Source organism: Diceros bicornis, chromosome 12 (genome assembly GCF_020826845.1).
Source record: "Diceros bicornis minor isolate mBicDic1 chromosome 12, mDicBic1.mat.cur, whole genome shotgun sequence".
NCBI lineage: Eukaryota > Metazoa > Chordata > Mammalia > Perissodactyla > Rhinocerotidae > Diceros > Diceros bicornis.
The window spans coordinates 52246291-52267747 of record NC_080751.1 but is presented as its reverse complement, the minus strand read 5'-3'; the positions used below and the strand labels follow the sequence as shown (position 1 = coordinate 52267747).

At 49.7% G+C, this 21457-nt stretch overlaps 1 protein-coding gene across 1 annotated transcript in view; it reads right to left on the bottom strand.

The window, feature by feature from the left end:
• Window positions 1–21457, bottom strand: part of GALNT14 (polypeptide N-acetylgalactosaminyltransferase 14) — a 207379-nt gene that overhangs the window by 49673 nt on the left and 136249 nt on the right. Inside the window, exon 3 of the mRNA XM_058551508.1 lies at window positions 532–630. Coding sequence (XP_058407491.1) covers window positions 532–630 — 99 coding nt within the window. The remainder of the gene's footprint in view (window positions 1–531; window positions 631–21457) is intronic.

Sequence of the window (21457 nt, the reverse complement as noted above, 5' to 3'; positions counted from 1 at the left end):
GTGGATGGAGAGGCCCAAGGGGGAACGGGGTTGAAACACAAGGTGATGGCCAAGAAAGAAAACATTAGCCATCTGGGCTGCTCTGATATGCACTAAGGCCCCTGGTGGGTCTGTGGGAGGCTGTGGATGGGGAGGTGCTGGGATAGCTAATCCCAGCCTGATGCTGGGGGCGGGGTATGTACTCAACCTCTCAGGGCCTCAGCTTCCTTGTGAGCTGTGGAAATCAGAACTTCTCCTCTAGAGGCAGTCAAGCACAGTAGTTAGGGCAATGGCTCTGGGACCAAGTCCTCTATGACTCAGTGACCTTCCGTAAGTTACCTAATACCTTGGGCCTCTGTCTTTCCCCCGAGGAAATGGGATAATAGCTGCCCTTATAGGAGTGTGAGGAGTGGGTGAGTGTAGTGTGTCGAACAGTGCCTGGCAGGTAGTTAGAAATGCCTGATATTGTTATCACAGGGCCAGTCCCCCAGCAAGCACCACCCCCCTCACCAAATGCTGGGCCGGATGGGACAGACAGGAAGGCTGTCTTACCTGCGGATGGTTCTGAGCAGGGTGGAGCGGGCCTCGTTGTGGAAGGTGATGATGATGCTGGTGGGAGGGAGGTCTGTGCAGTACACCAGCAGGGTGCATCTGGGGAAGGAAGGGCAGGTGACAAGTGAGACCTCCGGGGGCAAAGCAGACCTGAAGGGCTGGAACCCAGGGCATCGTGGTGTCACCAGTATGGACGGATGCCTGGCGTCTGGTGGGGCCGCCCCAGCTGCACAGCACAGAGTAAGACCCCAGGGCCTCACCAAGCCCCGAGAGAGGCAGGGAAGGTCTGAGAATGACTGAAGCTGAATTTCTCGTCACCTCCGGAGAACTTGGGCTTGGAGCCAAATTCAGCTGATATACAGAACATAAATGTGGGATTCCTCGCCTGCCTGAGTTGGTGCACAGCGGTTCCCAGTAGCCGTGCAAACCCACCCCAAGACCTGGGCTCTGCTCCCCAGTCTGTGTCCACCCAGCTGGCAGAGGTCTCACCCTGTTCTGGGCCAGCAGCTCCAGCCCACCACACCACGCTGGCCCCGACCTCCTACCCCACACTCCGAAATCTGGCATGTTTAAAGAGACAGAGCTCGAAAACCCCGGCACGAGCATTAAACCCCATTTTGAAAAAGCATTCATTTCCATGTGTCCAGGATCATTTCGTATCACAATTACATCTGGGGTAATTTCAATTTAATACCTCGCTGCAAGTGAAAATTGTAGCCTGCAGCCTGAAAATTACTATAATAATGAGAATAAACCCGCCAAGTGAGGCTCTGCCACCAGGGGCTATCGCTGGGTAAACGCTTCCTCCTGTTCCCGCTCTTCCAGGGTTGTCCAGTCACGGGGACAGGTATTAAACGAGGAAGTAAATAACAGATGTTTGGTGAGTCCAACATTTCTTCTCTTCATTTTCCAATTTCTTCTTAGGCTTGGGGCTTTTAATTTGGGGTCCGCAGACCCAAGGATGGACTTCAAAAGGACTGTGAGCCCTCTGAAATTGTTTGCAAAGTTGTGTAGGCAGATATGCATTTTTTCGGGGGGGGAAGATGGTTCATAGTTTTCACCAGTTTCTCAAAGAAGTCTGTGGCCTAAAACACTTAAGAACCTCAATCCTAGGCCAATGGGCTGTGACATCCCTCTGGCCTCCCTGATAATTCTGAACACTTTTTCCTACAAGAGCAAGCACTGAATAAGAGAACTTGTGCAGAGAAAGCTGGGCTGTTGTGCTCAGGATGTGAGCACAGGCTGGGCTTGGGTCACTGAGAAGCCAAGAATTAGGACAAGAAGGTCCCAGGAGAAGACAGAGGCAGGTAAGTCACGACCTTCAGGCCTTCCTGTGCTCCCCCAACGGAGCCAGCTTCTCACCACATGGTGTCAGCTCCACCTCCTAATAAAACCGTCCCGAATCCCCCCCTCCTGTCTCCTCCCCTTGGGCCTGGCTCAGAGAGTCTTTACTCCTCTTGGGGATCACTGTGGCAGCTTCCTGACCAGTCTTCCTGCCTCCACCCTCTGCCCCTGTCAGTCATGTCCTGTCCACCACACAGCTCTCCCCAGGCCTCCCTCTGGCTTGAAGCCCACAGTGGCTCCTGATGTAGAAAGTCCAAACTCCCTATCACAGCCTTCAAGACCTTTCACAACTGCAGCCTCATGTGTTGCCATAACTCTCTGCCACTGTTCATACTATTACTTCTGCATGGAGCAATGTCCTTCCTCCTTTCTCCACCTGATGAGCTCCTACTCATCCTTCAAGACCCAGAACAAATGTCCCCTCTGTTATAAAGGCATTCCATAATCTCCCAGATAGGTAATGACCTCTCCTTTGTGCTCCCATAATTCTGTACATATCTCTCTTCTAGCACTTCTCGAGGTAGGACTGTCTCCCCCACTTGACTATGAGTTCCTCTAGGGAAGGCCTCTTGCCTACTTCCATGTTCCTGGAACAAGAGTTAAGTATACTAGATGCCCATTGATGGAGAAAGGGAGAAAGAAAGTCAGAAAATGCATTCCTAGGTCAGCTGAAGATTTAGCCTTTATGGTTTTAGAAGGCGTGGTGGGCAGCCTCACAGATGGCTTCTAGAGATTCTCACCTATTGGACCTCATGCCTTGTGCAATTCTGTCCTCCGCTGAGTCAAGGCTAGCTCATATGACCAACAGAATATGATGGAAGTGATGGCATGTGACTTCCAAGGCTAAATCATGAAAGGACTGGAGGCTCTGCCTTGGCCACTTGGAGGGAAGCCAGCTGCCACGCCATGAGGACACAAGCAGCCCTGTGAAGAGATGCCCAGGTGCAGAGGAGCCGGGGCCTCCCGCCCACAGCTGGCCCCACCTTGTCCACTGCATGAATGAGCCACCCTGTAGTGAGTCTGCCAGCTCCAGTCAAGCCTTCAGATGACGGCAGCTCCAGCGGCTCCATCCCAGAACCACCCAGCTGAGATGCTCGGAATTCCTGACCCACATAGACTATGAAGATAATCAACGGTCCTGTTCTTTTAAGCCACTAAGTTTTGGGGATGATTTGCTGGGCATTAGATAACCATTATAAAAAGAGAAGGAAAATGCCTTGAAAAGGCTTTGATTTGCCAATCTTTGGGCACAGACCTGAGTCTAAGTTTGGAGCAGTGGGGAGGGAGGTGGGCAGGTGGCTGGTCGAGGTGGACTTGGGAGAACCCTTGGTTGGTGTGATGCAGGGTCTGTGAGGGCATGGAGGGGTTTGGAGAGACCCGGCAGAGGAGGAGGTGGCAGTGAGCATGGTCAGCACCAAAAGGAATGAGGTGGATGTCAGGGAGCAGGAGGATAATCATGTCTTCCACAGGAAGGTAATAAAGCCGAGAGCTTAGCAGATCCTCCTTGTGTCCATCACAGACAGGGAGAAAAAACAGACCTGGTAGAGCAATTCAAAAGGCCACCACTGCCAGGGCTGTGCCAAGGGCCAGGCTCTGGGCACCACTCTGGAGATGGCTTCCCCTTCCACATCCTGGGAGGCAATGAGACCCCAAACCCCAGCTTTTGTGATATAAATTATTCAGGGGCAAGTTGGTGCCGAAAGGTGATACTGGGAGTTATCTGCTTAGAGAGCTTTTGGGGACAGAGGCCACTTTTCCTGCCTTGGAGGTGTCCAGCTGGGGAGGCAGGTGCATCAACGCACAATGACACAGCAGCATGCACACACACGTGTTGGGAGAGCGGAGAGGCAGGAGTAACTCTGCCTGGGGTAGTGAAGAAGACTTCATGGAGGAGGAGGTGCTGGATCTCCCAGAGTGAGGTAGAAACAGACAGACAGAAATGGGGTACAGCGTCTCACTTACAGCACAGTTCTGGACCTGCCGGCTGAGTGCTGAGTGAGGCGGTTCATAGAATATTGGCCCGGGATCTGGACACCACTGACCAGCTGTGGGACTGTGGGCAAACCTCTGCCTCTCTAAACTGCTGTCTGCTCATCTGTAAGACCGGGGTTGGGCCCCAGGCTCTCCCGCTAGAGGTTCTCACGCATCAGTCATCAGGAGCTTTGATTGTAGCCGACATGCAACAAGCACGGTGGATTTGAACGGGACGTCGCTAAGACCATTCAGCAGCTGATGCTCAATTGCGTGGATGGACATCCGAATTTACTTTTCCAAGCCTCAGTGAAGACAGTAATTTTTAACTGTAGAATTTTGCCCCTAGATTATTACTGTGTTAAGTAATAATAGATGCTTGACAAATAGTAACTATCATTATTTTTAACATCAAGTTCAAATCTTTAGACTCCTCCTCCCGTTGGGTTGAGCCAGATCTTGCATGGGCTGGAAAGGCATCTTTGGCGAGTGGTTCTGCCCTGAACAACAGTGGGTGAGGGGCACTGAGAGGCAAGAGGAGGAGGAGAGAGCAAAGAACATAAGCACTGGTGTTAGGGAAAGGAACCTGGGCTGCAACGTCGATTTCAATCCTGGATCTGCTGAAAACTGGCGGTGTGCCCTTAGGCATGTCATTTATCTTCTCTGAGCCTCAATGTTGTCACCTGTAAAGTGTAGACAAATACATCCCTTCCAGGCTTTTTGTGAAGACTGCAGATACTGCAGGCAAAGGACCGGGTGTTTATTAGGCGCTGAGTAAATGGTAGGTGGAATTACTATAATCACGACCATCCAATGGCTGCGCCAGCCTCCATGCGAAGTTCAGTGCTTATGGACTGGACCCACAAACTCATAGTTCAGAAAAGGAGGAGGCCTTGTAGATGATCCAGTCCAACCTCCTAAACTGAGCAGAACTGAGCAGCACAACAGGAATTGAGTGGAGCCTGGGCAGTTGTGCTCCTGGGCCTCCACCCCCTCCAGCATCCCATGCCTAAAGGACAAAGGACAGGGGGCTCTTTCTCGAGGCTGAGCAGGAATCCCAGTGCCTCCTGCATGCACAGGCTCAGGGCGGGCAGGCTGCAGGGCAGTGCCTCACAGCTCGACGGCACAGGCGTCCTGGCTCATGAGACTTCACGGTCTCTTCCTTCTGCCCCTGCTCACAGAGGCAGCGCCCAAACTCATCCTTTGTCTCATCTGACTCTCACAACAGCCTCTGAGATACTCCACTCCACAGATGAGGACAACTGAGGCTCAGAATCTCGCTCAAGGTCACACACCTGGTGAGTGACTCAGATGAGCTGAACCCAGGTCCGTGACTTCTCACTGCTATTTGTCCCTAGTGTCTCGCTGTGAACTCACCCTGGTTAAAGTGCAGGAGGCTGAGGGGCTGGTGCTGAACAGGGCCCCTCTGCTCGAACCCTGTGCACAAGCCACCTGCCCTCCAAGGCCCGGGGGGCCACAGCCCCGCTTAGGGACAGCACTGGCCACTGGCAGCAACAAGGCCAAGGGGCTGAGAAAAATCCTTAACACTCGATGCCGTGAGGAGAGTCAGCTCAGACAGTGGGCTTTCTGTGAGAGGGATCTAAAAGATTAATCAAACAGCAAGATCTATTAGGGACACGAGGGGAATGAAAAAGGCTGCCAGCACTGAGATCTGGCGCCGGCAGAGGGACAAGAAAGCATGTTTATAATTTATTAAAGATTCAGGGGTTTTACTGGAGAGAAGAGCTAGTGAGCAGGAAAGAAGGGCGTGGGGGTGGAACCAGGAGGAGGGGCGGGACCACCGCCGTGTGGGGAGAGAGACGCCAGCCCTCCAGCCCAGGGCTGCTGTTCTGATGGCCACAGCAGCTCATGAATAACACACGCTCCTCTGAGCTGATTTTCCACGTGTAGTTTTTCTTTTCTTAAAGAAAGATTCAACTAAGACTCTTGATTTCTCCAAGTTCTCCAAGTTTGAGGTGGGTCTCAAAGTGATTCCTGAACCATCAACTTCTTGAGTATTCAGTGCCCTTTACCCGCGAGGATACTTCCAGAGAGGTGTTCTGAGATGCTAACCCCAGGGCACCGAGTGGGAGCCTCTCCCTCTTCAGTCTCTTTCCATCTCTCCACCAGCCAATCCATCAGTGTTCTCTTGCCCACCCCGCCCCACCCATGCCCTGCCCCTGCACCTGAACAGGCGCCCACGCGGGCATCTCAGCAACACACTAAGCGAGGATCCCTGTCAGTTGTCACAGAAATGTAATGCTGTGCACGGGCCTTTTATTTTATTGCACAAGCTCATTAAACCGGCAGCAGCATGTGCCCACACTCAAACCATCACCCCAAGAAGCAGTTTCCACTGAGCTCTAGAATCCAGTAGTTGCAGTGACCTGCCCAGAAGGGGCAGCCTGCCTGCTGCTCCTGAGTAGTAACAGGAAGATGGAGAAACTTCTGGCTGAGCCGCCTCAGGGACATCCTAACAGTGGCTCCCATAACTGCCCAAATAGAGCAGGAAAGGGTGGGTGAGGGTGTCATTTCAACAAGGCCCCAGGAGGGGTGGTTAATGGACATCTGTTCCTAAACAGAAAGCTTCGCTTCGTCCCTTGATTCCTGCAGTTCCAAAGCACACTGCAGAGGTCAGAACCAGGCACAGAAAATGAATGGGTCACCTTCTCTGTGTGTTCCATGTGCCTGAACGGCCACAAAGATCAAGGGAAACAGACATAAGACATAACGTGGGGGTGGGACTAGCTTCCTGGGTGAACACTGACTGTCCCCACAGGAGTAACAATCTGTGGATTCCCGGGTGCAGGTGGGGTGGGGCACATTCTCCCTCCCCCACTGCCATCTCTGTCTCACTGTGTCATCCGCTCCAGCCCAGAAGAGCCCTCATGGAGACCACCGTCTCCTCTCCTCATCTCCCAGGCCACCAACACCTGCCCCAAAGCTGATGTGTGTGAGGAAGAAAGTATGATACAGGAAAAGCTCTTGGCCAGCGACCTTTCCAGAATGTCAGTTCCCTTAGGACAGGGACAGGGAACTTGCTGCAGGCTTTTAGAATCATAGATTTTGTTTTCAAAGCTGAGAACGCCTAATACATTCCAGCTCAATTCTATGTAAGGAAGCCTGCTCTCAGCTATGAGGAGAAGGAAGATGGCCAAAAACTGTAAAATGCCAAATCTGGAACTGGTCCTTAGGTTCAAACACAACTCTTTAGAAGAGAAAAACACAAGCAGTGTAAAAAGTATGACAACTGTAAAATCAGAAATTCCTTTTAATCCCATTTCATGGGCAACACTGATACACTATTAGGCATGAAATTTTTATTTCATGTCAATTTACTGGGATTTCACATGCAGATTAATTTGCTCATCGACATAAACATATACTGCTCCTACTTCTTGCCTCAACAGCCACTCTCAGTGCTACAGAAATCCTGCCTCTCATAAAAGACACTTAAAATAATAGTGAGATCTGCTATTCCGTTACACTGCCACGTTTTGAATTGCTGAACATGTTGTTAAGTTCATGTATAGTGGGAAGTATACTGGAAGGGATAAGTGGGCCGGGGCAGGGAAGTGAACTGCTCAGGAACTAGGTGGGGCACCGTGGTGGGCAGCTGATGGCCCCAATTCTTGCCTCCTTGTTTAATCTCCTCCCCTTGAGTGTGGGCTGAATCTGGCGATTTGCTTCTAAGGAACAGAATACAGCTAAAGTGATGGGATGTCACTTTGTGATTAGGTTACAAAAGACTGTGACTTCCGTCTTTTTGGCTTGCACGGTTTGGTGAAGCATGTTGGGGAGCCCCACATGCCAAGGACCTGAGCATGGCCTCCAGTCAACAGCCCCTGAGGATCCGAATCCTGCCAACAACCAGGGAGGGAGCTTGGAAGAGGGTCCTCCCCTAGTCACGCCCTGAGATGCCTGCAGCCCCAGCTGACCCTTGTTTGCTGCCTGTGAGAGACCCTGAAGCAAAGGACCCACCTAGGCCACGCCTGAATTCCTGACACATAGAAACTGGGAGATGATAAACCTCACCATTACGTTAAGCCACTAAATTTCGTGGTAATTTGTTATGCAGCAATAAACAATGAACACAGGCACCCTTAGCTACTGAAAAAAAACAAGTCCACCAGGGTTTCTCACCCCCCTGGAGTCAGAGGTAAATTCTCTTGGGTACTTGGTGGAACAGCTCTGCACTTGCGTCATGGTTCTCCCCGCGTGGTGCTCCCAGAGCCCCCACAGGACCCCCATCATGCTCTGGCGGCCTTCATTCCACAAGATGGTGCTGGGTGTGGGAAGCCTCATGGCCCCTACATACAGAGGGAAGTTCTTCAGTAGTACCTTTGGGGGTTGTTCCATTCTTTACAGAGTCAACTCCCTTAGGGGTTCTTAATATGAACCACAACACATAGAAACTTATTTGAGTGACTCTCTTCTCACTTCTCCCATGGATGGTACATAACTACTACCTTTTCACGTGCCTAGAGGAGTTAACTCATTTCATACAATGGATGTCATGGGGCTTTAAGGCTTAATTCACTTGCAGAAGTCCAGTTAAGAAAGGCTGACCTAGACAGTATCACTGACGTTCCTCCATTGCATGAACACAAGGCCATTGTGGCAGAGGACTTGGTCTCAGGGTGGGCCTATTTAGGCCAAAAAATACATTCCCTTGTACCAACCACCACTATATGCCTGGCTGAATCTATCTGTCAGGCCAGCTCAGCATCTGTAGTTCACTTCTTGCTCCTCAGAGGACCCTCTGGATTTCTTAGCCACTTACTTCTAGTAGTAGCATCAGATTTCTAAAAAAACCCACATCTTGACAATTCTACGGCACTTCCACTATCAGATAAATTACAAGCTGTAGATCAGAATGGCAATTCCAGAAGGCAGCTCTGCAATGTAAGAATGCCCCATGGGGTCTTTGCTGACACTCTGGGAAGCTAACTGGGGAAGGGGGACCCTATGATATAAGGGGACTTGTTGTCTAGAGTCCCATAAAGGCTCCGTCTCTGCCTCTACTTTATTTTGCAGCTCACAGAAGTGGGAAGAGCTCTCTCTGGCTCCATATAAACCCTTGGGTTGCTGCAGCACTGGACTGAAGGGGCCAGAGAGATCATCTAGTTAGACAGTCCCTGCACCCTGAGCTGGTGGATAGTACCTCCAGGAGAAGTCTATGAATAAAGAAGTCTCTCTCACCTTTGTGCTGCTCCACCAGTGCACAGGAACATGTTAAAGGTTCTGAGACCTCTGCTGGCTTACTGTTTACCAAGCTTTGACCTCAAAACTTGCCCCACCTTTGTATTTTTTCTTTTTTCCTAGCACACAATCCCTTGCATATAATGAGAACTCAAATATTTGCTGGATGTATAGTAAGTTAAGCCTACCAGTTAACATCCTACCAAACAGAATTTTGTGGGACACAGGCTTAAAAAACATTGGTTCCAGCTCTCTCCCTTTTTAAAGAGGAGCAAACTGAGGCCCAGACAGTGAATTAACCTGCTAAGTTCACTCTGCTAATTAGTGGTCAAGCTAAGATCTCCTAGTTCTTGGCTATTGAACTTGCTGTTTCCTTAAGGCACTCAGGCTTGCGAGGCCCCTGTCAGATGGTACAGAGAGGCCCCAGGCCCCTGTCCACAAGTACTTACTGGCCACCTCTGCTTTTAAGTGCCCATTTACCACCCTCTTCCCCCAAAATACTCCCACCAAGGTTCCTATTGCTTCTCTATGTTGCTAACTCTAATGGAAATTTTTCAGTCTTTATCTTACTTGTCATTTCTGTAGCACTTGACACTGAGGGTGACACATTTTATTAAATGTTTTGTCTTTGCCTGCATTTGGTGAAATCACCCTAGCATGGCTATCTTCTTCTTAGGCTGTTTCCTCTTGGTTTTCCTTTTCTTACCCTCATCTGAGACTCTGTTGTTCCCCCCAAAATGCTCTCCTAAACCATCCTCTTGTCAATCTTCCTTCTCTTTGAATTATCTAACTTGTTTCCATTTCCTATATGTTTGCTAATGACTCCAACCCTAACCCTAATCCTGATGAGCATCTTCCCTTGGATGTCCCTAGGATGTCTTCACCCACCCTTTGCCTCTCATACCCTGGCCAAACTTGCTGACTCTTCCCTGTTCCACAGCACCCCATCTACCATATGCCCAAACCCAAAGATATTCTCGAATCCTGCCTCTCCTTCCCCCACACCCAATGTGCTCAAACCTAGTCCTGTCAATCCTTCTTACTTATCTCTTCACCTGGCTGTTTCTCCACATTCCCATCATCTCTTCCTTGGATTACTGCAGCAACTTCCTAGCTGGCTTTATCCCCTTCCAATCTATCCCGCACACTGCAGCTAGAATGATCTTTCCAAACTGCAAATCTTTGACACGTTTCGACACTGCGCAATTGCTCACAAAATAAAGTTGAAACTCCCAATCACAGTTTACCATCCTTAGTGACCCGGCACCACTTCTGACTCCTCTCCCTCCACATCCTCCAAGTTCCAGCCACATTCTGCCTAGCCTGCTCTTTCTCCCTCTGGGCCTCTGCAGGCGCTGCCTCTCTCCCATTTGTCTGAAATGCACTCTCCTCTCTTCCAAAGCTGGGCTATTTTTCCCTCTTCTAATCTTGGCCTGGAAGTTACTTCCCATGGGAAGCATTTCTTGATCTCCCAAGGCTTTTCCAAAGTGTTCCCCTAGGACCCTGCCTTCACCCCATCACGTAATTTATTACCAAGCGTTGTGAACTGACTTTTCTGTCTCCTCTACTGACTGTTAGCTGCAATGAAGGCAAGGAATTATTTGTAGTTGAAACCTCAGCACCTAGCATGGTGACTAAACATAGTAGACACATAATAAACGTCTGACGAATAAAGAATGGACAGATGAGTGAGGGAGGAAGCAGGTGAGGCTTCCACGGGGCAAAGCCAGAGGGGAAAATGTCCCTTGCCAAGTTAGGAGTGACACCAGCTCAAGGGAGCTGCAGAGCTGTAAGCTGAGTGAGGTGTCACGTCAGTCACGCAGAGAAAAGAAACCAAGTCACCAAAACTGAAGTGGGAGTATGGAGCCACGGTGGTGAGAACAGGGAGCCTTGGGCTAAGGGTGCCCTGGGAGACACCTGGGACAGTCGTCTGGTGCCTGTGGAGAGCTCTGACGCATTCTTGTTGCACTGGAAATATTCAGCTGTGTTTAAAGGCCAGTATGTTCCTCTTGTTTACCAAAGTCCTAGGAATGATGAACAATGCTTCCTCAAGTGAGCAGGCAAAGACTGAATCCTATCGGACAGGACTTCCAGACTATGGCTCAGACGCTCTCTTCTCCCAGATCTGCACTGTCCAATACGGTAGTCACTAGCCATATGTGGCTGTTAAGCATTTGAAATTCTAGGCAAAATGGAGATATGCTGTAAGTGCGAAATACATAAGATTTCAAAGACTTCATTTGAAAAAGAATGTAAAATTTCTCAGTGATTTTTTTTTTTTACATTGCTTATATGTCAAGATGATAATATTTGGGTATATTGGGTTAAATAAAATACATTATTAAAATTAATTACAGTTGTTTCTTTTACTTTTCTTTTTTAATTTTTTTTTGTGAGGAAGATTAGCCCTGAGCTAACATCTGTCACCAATCCTCCTCTTTTTGCTGAGGAAGATTGGCCCTGAGCTAACATCCGTGCCCATCTTCCTCCACTTTACATGGGACGCCACCACAGCATGGCTTGACAAGCAGCATGTTGGTGCGCGCTCAGGATACCAATCTGCGAACCCCGGGCCGCTGTAGCGGAGTGTGTGCGCTTAATCACTATGCCACCAGGCCAGCCCCTCGTTTACTTTTTAAAATATGACTACTAGAAAATTTTAAATTATATCTGTGGCTCACATCTACTTCTACTGGACATCGCTGTCCTAGGTCATTACTAAACTTTGCTCGGATGTAATCCAATTCAAAATTTCAACATTAGTGTCAGACAATGGTTTCTAGATGTTGGATTCTTTTGTATGAGTAAGATAAAATAAATTATAGAGACTATTATTAGGTTTATAACATTTTATTTTGTAGGAAAGAATATATTTTAAAAATCCCATCATGTAGGATCATCATTGTTTCATAAAAGAAAGAGTGTTTAAACACCAGAAAAGGCCTCAATCTCAGAATAATTACAAGTCCTTTAAATTGTAAAATTTAGCTTTAAGAAAATCTCCCTCATGGCCTCCCCTCTCCCTCAACTCCATGGATCAGATCTGCACTGATTCACCAACTGGCATCAGAAAGTACAGTTCAAGAGTTTGTTCCACTAAAGTAGGATGAGCCTGTGTCTGACCACAGCTGTGTCCGCCAACGGCATGGGTACTAAACATGGAAGACAGGACGTCTCCACTCTTTGCTCTGGAAGCAGAAGCCCCAACTCTGTTCTTGGTGCTGCTGATGCTAAGGAGTCGGTTTGGGTTTTCCAGTCTCTGGCCCCAGATCTCCTCACGCACTTCTGCTGCCTGTGCCGCCACGTGCGATCAGGCTTTCCTGACCTGGGGGATGCAGACACCTCTTGCTGCATTCAGACCTCCTAGAAATGACCATTGCTCCACTCTGCACCAGGGCCCCTTTGTTTTTCCAGACAACTAATTTTGATCTCTCACACTGAACAGCCCCTTCGAAGTGAGTGGGACGCTGTGGTTTGGTGGAAACCATGGGGAGTCGCCAGTGCCTTCTCTCCAGGAAGAACAGCAGCTCTCTGGGGGCTGCCAAGAGGCTTCTCTTGGGACACTGCCAGGACCTGTGTTAGCTGGTACCAAGCACCACCCAGATGGCAGCTGTGTGCTATATGTACGTGTGTGCCCGTGTGGGTGCGTGGGTACGCGTGCACAGGGGAGAGTGCTCTCAAAAGGCAAATGCAGAGCCTAGCTAGGGCCAGGAAATGTGGAGGTGGGCCAAGGCTTAGTTTTGAAATGTTTCCTGAAAAAGATTCCCCAGTGTCTTGGATTAGGGCTCCTTCAAGTCTTATTTTAGCCCTGCTCGAATCACATTACACAATAGTAATAATACATAACATTTATCGAACCCTCACTATGTCTCAGGTATTCCTCCTAGAGCTTTAAATCTGCAGAGTAATTATCTGAGGCGGGTGCTGCGATTCCTCCTCTCTTGTTGTGGGGGAGACTGTGAGGTCACGGTCAGTAAGCAGCAGTGCCTTGATGTAAAACCAGCAAGTCTGGCTCCCAACTCTGTGCTCTCACACGTTCCACTAGGATGCCCTTTGATGGTCATCCAACTCATGGGCTCTCAAACCCTTATTTCATACTGGCCTTTCTCTCTGTCTTCAGTCTTGAAGGCTGCATGCTGGAAGGTTCTGGAAAGATGGAAAATCACAAGTCTGGGCTGTACCTCATGTGCTAAAGATTGGTGTCTCCTCTGGATATTCCCTGAGCTATTTCCTGATATTTCTCAGACTTTCCAGTCAAAGGATCAGAGAAGAGACATTCCCTCCTTTTACTTAAAGGGGAAAATTTTCCTCAAATTGAAGCGGCAGAGATAAGATCTGTAGCCTAGTGACTCCAGGGAGGTAGCCAGACCCAGCACACTGAGCTCAGGAATGGTCTGGTTGAGGGCCAAGTGTCCAACATCTCTTCTTCTCCAGGGAACACAATGGCATGCCTCTCCGGACAGTCTGAGATGGGGAGGTAAAAAGCAAAGGCTTCCCACATCTTCCTGCACCCTCCTAGCCAGTCAATCCATCCCGGAGTCAGTCCTGCACCAAATTCTGCCTCCATCCCTCTGTTTATTCTCAATTCCATCTGCCCAAGCCTGGCCCACACCCTGCAACGGCCTCCTGACTGTTCTCACCTGCAGAGCCCTGTTCCATCTTATCCCCCACCCCACACTAACCTTCCTAACACACTGCTTCACACATGTAACTCTCCCTACCTTCAGTAGTTACCTGAAGCTAAACCTTGGCTGCATCCCTGGGCCTCCACCATCATGTTAACCCCCCACCTCTGCATGGCTCCCTTGCCTGAGCCTCTGGTCTTGCTAACCCAGTCCACTCACCTCCCTTGGCCATGCCCTGCACCACAACCTCCACACGCCTCCCCATCCTGCCATCTTCCTTGCTAGGGCTGCCTAAATTGTAAACGTTGTGCAATGTTTAGCCCCAGTCAGCGTCCTCCATCGCACTTCTCACGGGCTCCCTGGTGTTACCCCCTTTCTGCACGGCTGCACGGCCCCGTCTTCTCTGTGGGCAGGGGCCACTTTTCTACTTTATGTTCCTACGGGCAAGTTACTCAACCGACTGGAGTCAATTTCCTCATCTCTAAAACCAGGATCATAGCAAGGCTGTTGTGAGGGTTAACTGAGGGAACATATATAAGGTGCCTACCACATGTCAGGGGAATAGTTTGATCAATAAATGTTGGCTGATTATGGTCCTGGATTTATGTGCTAACACGGAGAATTCTTTGTTGAGTGAAGGTGGTTTTAAATTTCCCATGATTTGATTTTCTCCCTGCGTTCTGAGGATTCATTCCCACACCTGCATTCCCAAACCCTGACGTTTTCAGTGGACAGTTTGAGAATGACTCCACTGAGGAGCTCTCTGAGTCCACATTCCGCCAGCTACACTGATGAAGAGTCTGAGGGCCAGGCACGGTGCTGGCTCGGAGGAGACACAAAGATCAGTCAGCATGCCTGCCCCAAACCACTCAGGGTCTCGGAGGGGACACAGAAGGCAAACTGATGCTTGCAACTCGGGGTAATGGGTGCGGCTCAGAGGTGAGCAGGGGAGTGAGGGGGTGTGGCCGAACTTAGCCTGAGGGGGCAAGATGTCTTCCTGGAGAGGGGACCCCTGCCCCCAACCTGGATTCCTGAAAGATGAAAGAGCGTCCTGAGCAGAGAGAGCGGCAAAGATGAGGAGGTATGAACCCCCGTGCACCGTCAGGCAGCTGGACGCCCCAGGCCTGGCTGGGATGGATGTGCCTTCAGGGGAGGGGTGAGCTGGCTGCACTGAAGGGTTTTAGATGGGGAGCAGTGAGTCTGCATTTGGAAAGCTCTCTGTGGAGCAGGTGTGGAGGAGGGACTGCTGTGGGGCCAGAGCAAAGTAGGAGGGCAGGGCGGCTGGGGGCTGCGGCAGTCACCCAGGTGAGAGGGGACAGTGGCTGAGCATGGCGACAAAGCCAGGGACCAAGGACTGTCTAGGAGGCAGACTCAACAAAATGAGGGTGAGAGAGGAGACAAACTCCAAGGATTTGGGTTTGGGGTGGTCAAAGGGTAAACAGTGGGGCCTGCCCAGAGATGGAGCAGGTGGGAGCAGAGTGGGTGTCTGCTGTCTCGAGAGGGGGTCCAGGCAGGCTCAGTGAGGCTTGGGGTAAGGACCAAATGATGTGTCCATATGATGAATCAAGAAGGAGAGACAGGGAGAAGTGGGGAAGCAAGAGAACGGAGGTAGTAATGCCTGCTCTGGCGAGCTTCGGGGTCACTGTGAGGGTCAGGGGAGGGCAGAAGGGACAGCTGTCCGGACACAATAAGCTTCAGTCACATATAAGGGTTTCCTCTTGTCGCATCAGGGACCCCAAGGATAACCACAAGGGGCATTTGCTGATCGTGCCCCTTGCTAGCCCAGATGGAACCCTGGCTGGCTACGTGACACCACAGTCCCCAGCAGAGCCCTCCTTCTGTCACATCACATTCTTCAGTTCGTTTTCCAGCCGCCCTCGGGCCCCGCTGCTCGCATCGCTCCATCCCACTGTCTGTCACCGCGGCCAGCACGGGCGGCTTCCTTTCCACAGCTTCTCCCACCCACAGCTGTCATCCTCTCTCTGCTCTTTTCATCTCTTGTCAAACACATTTCGTTCTTTCTGGCCCCCGGCCCTTAAATCACTCCCTCTGCTGGCCTTGGCTTCTATCCCCTGTATCTTAAAAGTACAAATTTCACCAGACGTGGCATGGAAATTGCCTCACTGCCTATTTTGCCTTCCAGTTTTTAAAGTAAGTTTGACATTCAGGCAAGTTAAGCATTAGGCGCCGCGAGCCAAGGCTGAGGCAGGAAGCTCTCTGCAGAACTTCCCTGCCCGCGTCCCCTCCACCCCCGTGCCACCTTGCTCTTGGAATGTACCCCAACTCACAGGTGGGGGACAGGGCGCTGAGCCAGGACCCCTCCAAACTCATTCATGTCGCCGCTTTCTCCTCCTTTGGAGCTGTCACGCTCTCTGCCCTGTCTCTCCAACCTGCCCCAGCTGTAGAGCAGTGGAAAGATCACAGGGCCTGCCCTCATACTAACGCCAGTTTGACTACCCATCACCACAGCCAACAGGCCCGCGTGCTGACTAGTTAAAGACTGTGCTCAGCATCTGACACGGATGATGGATTTGCTCATCCTCACAGCAATGCTAGGTGCCCTTATTATTCCCATTTGACAGACGAGGAAACTGAGGCTCAGGGAGTTTAAGTAACTCCTTAAGGAGGGCTAGGAGATCTAGCCCTGCCACTTAGGCAATAACACCTTCACCCAAAGGGCCACTGAGGACGTCATGTGAAAGGGACGTGAGAGCACTTTGTAAGGTCTCATATAAACAGAAGGTGTGATTATTCGTATTCTGAGGACTTACTGCAAGGTTCATACCTTTATTTAGGAATTGCCCCCAGTGCCTGAGCCTCCTCAAGTTTCCTCAAGCCCATTCTGCTTGCCCCGTTTCTCTCTGGCATTAGAGGCACACGCGCTACAGGACACCAAGCCAATGGCTCTGTAAAGCACTGGGGGAAATGGTAACCGAACATGACAGCGTTCTGGGTTTCAACGCCTTATTCTAGACTGAAAAACGTGGGTAGGTCACCCGTTTGCAGTCAAGCTGCCATCCACATGATGTGCCAACTCCAGGAGCAAACAGCTCTGCTGTTGTGTTTAATAGATCCTGGGGCCTTCAGAGAATTGCAAAGACGGTGTCAAACCAGCTGACATTCAGATCGCAAGCTGGGAGGGGGTCTGGTGACCTACACTGAGAAGGCATGGGGCGTGGGGGAGGCCAGTGCAAGGAAATGGACAAGGCAGCGGCACAAAAAGACAGCTCTAATGGTTCTTCAGGCCCTCGAGTCCTGTTAGGAAGGGAAGTGTGTGAGGGGAAAGATTAATCCAGGGCCGACAGGGAGGGGAGATGCTGCTGAGCTGGAGGGACTCATGTGTCTGGAAATAGCCTCCAATCTGATTCAGTTCCTAAGTCAGTTCCCACACGTTCTTACCGGCAGAAGTATTTTCAACCAGCAGACAGAGCTGAAAGTGATCTTAATAACCATCTATGAGCTACCTCTCTCTTCTTACATGTGAGGAAACGGACACTCAAACAGCTGAAGGGCCAGGGGATACCTCAGATGGAACACAGGTCTTCTCACACTCCGTCCAGCTGTTTCCCCCCCATTTTAACACGCTGCCTTGAGATGGAGGGCAAAATGCCAAAAAATAATCAGAAGAGGAGCAGGTAATTGAGGACGGATTAAGAACCAGGCTTCATGCTTGGCTCTTGGGCAAAGGGCACAGAAAGGTGAATAGAGTAGGGAAAAAACACTTGATCAGGTATTCAAGCGGCCAACAAACATAAGAAAAGATGCTCCACTTCACTGATCAGCAGGGAAAGGCAAATTTAAACCACAATACGATGGCATTACTCAGCCTCTAGAAAAGCTAAAGTGAAAAAGACAGACAATAGCAAGTGTCTGGCAACAAAGATGTGGAGCAACTAGACCTCTGATACACTGCTGGTGGGGGTGAAAACGGGTGTAACCTGTCAACTTAGAAAGCAAATTTGCCCGTTATTTTATCTCAAAATGAATTTATTCAGGAATAGCCAAAAGAATTGCAATTCAGGATGTGCATGCTATGGAAAACCATGGACAAATCCAGGAAACAAAGAAGGGGAGCTGCTTTCACAGAGAAAAAGGGGGAGTAGGAAGGGGCTCTTCTAAACAAAAGTCCATTGGAGGACAGCCAACAGTTCAGGGCACCAACATCTTCTCATTGGCTGAGCTGCAGTGTTTCCCATTGGCTGGGCTGTTGCTGGGTGGGGAGAGAAGTTTTCCTTCAGTAGTAAAGTAGTTTTACTTCCTGTGCAAGATGCCAGCCTCCTTCTCTTCCTGGTTGGTGTAATTGACAATGTACAATAGGGCGTGAGAGCTGCCCCTACAGGCCTAACGGACTCCAACTTAGCTAAGGATTCTTTTATTAATTTCCATAAATCACTTCCTTAGATGTTTGACAGTATCTACAAAAGCTTCCAAGGATACACCCCACAGAAACACATATGTGAGTTTGCCAAAAGACAAATATGAGATTAAACCCAGGAGCTCTATTCATAAGAATCCTACACTGGAAAAACTCTGAGTGAGCATGAACAGTAGAATAGATATATAAATTGTAATACATTCATACAAAGGAATACTACACAGCAATGGGAATGAACGAACCATGTCTTGCAAAACGTGGCTGGATTCCACGCACATAACTTTGAGGGAAGCCAGACACATGAGAGTACATACTGTGAATTCCATTTATATAAAGTCTAAAAACAAGCAATGCCAGTCTATGGCATTTGAAGTGTGGACAGCATTATTCGTGGAGGGGAGGAGGGGCAGGGGCACAGAGGTGGCTGCTGGCAAACCCAGAGTCTTGTCCTCGATAACGATCCTTGGTGTAGGAACATGGGCAGGTTCTCTTGGGAAATTTCTTCAAGCTGCACATGTCTGAAGTGTGAACGTTTCTGCATGTATGTGATACTTTGATACAAAGTTTACTTAGGAAAAGATGAAGAGAGATTCTGGTTTGGGGGCATATTTTGGTCTTGTGGGAATATTTCAAAAGCCGTAGAACTCAAAGGATTCCATACAGCCCATGCAATAGGCAAGGACTGCAGTCAAATTCAACAAGGCCTTCTCCTCCTCTTAGAACTCCAGCCATACTGGCGCTCCCCATAGACTAAAGAGAACACCCCAGAATGCAGAGTGCAAATCCAGGGTCTCCTCTTCAGTCTCTGCCTTCTTAAAAGTGCACACCCCCAAAACAATTTTTTTTTTTAAAGTTAATTTAGAGGAGAGAGAAATGATACCACCTTCCCCTTGGTGTTACTGGCCCTGAGTACATGGGCCAGGGCTTATTTTCAAGGCTAGCTTAAGGGAACGTTCTTCCCATGGGGAGTGATCCACAGGTGAGAAGGTACTGGTGGCCTGTGGAGGGCACTGAGGCAGTTCCCAGCCACCCAGCTGGGGGTTTGCTCACTGGGGGAATCTAACTTCCGTGAGAGCAAGCATTTGGATGGCTCATTTCCTGAAATATCCCTAATAGTCTAACAGTCAGGGTGAATTTGTAGGATCAATTTTTCATGGCAAATATTTAACTCCAAATCAGTTTTGGAATTGAACCTATTTTTGTAGGTTCCAAACCTGGACATAATAGGGGTTTTATGTTTGTGATAGAATTAAAAATATATATAGACCTAGAATCTGAAAACTTGATTTTCAGTTTCAGCCAAGCATTGACTAGCTGTGTGACCTTGGACAAGTCCCTTAACCTCTCTGATCCTGGATCTCCTTACCTAGGTATGTGGTTACTCTGCTAGTCCTACTCTTCTGCCTAGGTCTCTGCAGCCAGGCGCTCAATCCTGACACCCAGCAGTTAGTTTGTGGCTGAAGGACAGACCCCTTTTCCAGGTCCCTATCAGCTCCTTTCCCCTCAGGACCAGTTCTCACTTCTCATCTCTCCCAACCCACCTCAGAACAAACTGCCCAGTGTAAGACCCAACACCCCCACCTGAGGATGCCAGTGCCTTAAAGCCAAGATCCCACATCATGCGCTACCCTCTTGGGTCAGTGCCCAGTTCAGGTCAAGCTTGGTTTTCCACTGTTGCCCACCCTTCCCTTGGGGAGGGGGTGTATCACTGCTGCCTGGCACAGCTCTGCCCAGGCCTACCTTGGCCCCTCCCCCTGGCAGGAGCTCCCAGAATGGGGCTCTGGCCAGTGACGTGTTGCCTAGGGCGTCTCCCAGGACTGCTGCGATGATGACACAGTGACAGTATGAACGTGAAAGCATTCTGGTGTTTACTGAATTAGCTCTGAGCTCCTTATCCTGGATTCAAGACTTTGCCACAACACGACCCCATGTTTCCCTAGGAATTATTCTCCCGCAGCCCTCCCCTCCATCACCCCACACTCCAAGGAAACTGGACTGACTTCTACAAAACACTGTGGCTGTTCCACCTCCTTGTCTTTGCATATGCTGTTCCCTCAACTTGGAATGCCTACCACTTGCTAAAATCCCACCTGTCTGCCTCAGCTCCAGCCCCAACGCCATCTCCTTCAGAAAGCCTCTGCCTCCCATCTATGTGTAAATGCCCTCTCCTCCGCAGGCCAGACTAACGCTGTTTTGTCTTTGTCACAGGAAAGCTCCTAACTCTTGTGGTTTGCTACATGGCCAAGACAGAAATAGCTACACCCAAACCAGGGACAGAGCAGGAGATGGGTGCTTGGAAATCCAGGGCAGGAAGCACGTGCACTAACTCCAGAGTCAAGAATATGACCTTGGGGCAACCCACATTGGAGCATCAGGAATCAGTCCCATGTTCATTTCTCCCACTAGACCATGAGCTCCTGGGGAGTGGGGACCAATTCCTAGCACAGAGCTTGGCATGTGGTTAGTGCTCAATAAATGTGTTGAGTGGATGAATGAGCCAATGAATGGGAAAATGAATGAATGAATGAGATGCATAATACAATGTCAACTTGGTGGGAATTAACTAGGAAACAAGGTGTGAGAAAACAGTAGCTAAGGCAGTTTGTCCAGATGAATTCTCATCAGCAGGATTTCTTGACTGGTCCCCTTTCGAAGACTGAGGAGCTGCATCTTTGGGAAACCTGCCTGAAACTCACAGAGCAGGTAGTGGTGGGAGGGGCAGCATGCAAGGGATCAGGGGACCAGGAGTGGAAGGAATCCTGGCAATCCTCTAGGGTCTTTCCTCCCCTCTCACCCTGGTGAGAACCCATTCCGAGGCCCTGTAGGTGGTAACTCAGCTGCCCAGGGTAGCAGACATAGTTCTCCCGCAGAGCTACTTCCGGGGTGTTAGGAAACTCCTCCTGCCGTTCCCTTCCAAAGCTCCCCGAAACTCTGAGATGCTCTGGAGTGAAGCACACTCAGAGCCACTGTCAACAGACTCACAAACTTCTGTACTGAAAAATGGCGCACAGGAGGGACCAGAACGAAGCAGATGGGGAGAGCTTGTTTGCAAAAGCTAAGTGTCTGTGATGGGTTTCCCCTCCCCTCCCCTCCACCTTGATGTGGAATCACCAACTCTGTGCCGAGCTAGTGGAATAGCCTTGACTCAGAGGGAATATGAACATTTTTTATGCTTAGTGGTTCCAGCCGTAAAGATTTTTATCCTATTACTGCTAAGTGACGAGTACAAGGAGAGAAATGATAATGATCTTCAGCAGCCATTCCAACCCAGTAAATACAAGGAGGGAGAAATGCGATCCGAGACTGGACCACTGCCCCTTCATTTCCCAGGATGAAAAGGAGCAAAGGAAAAATGTCTTCCTGGTGAGATGTATCGAAGTGTGGAATTTTCCCTCCAGGCAAGCGATGG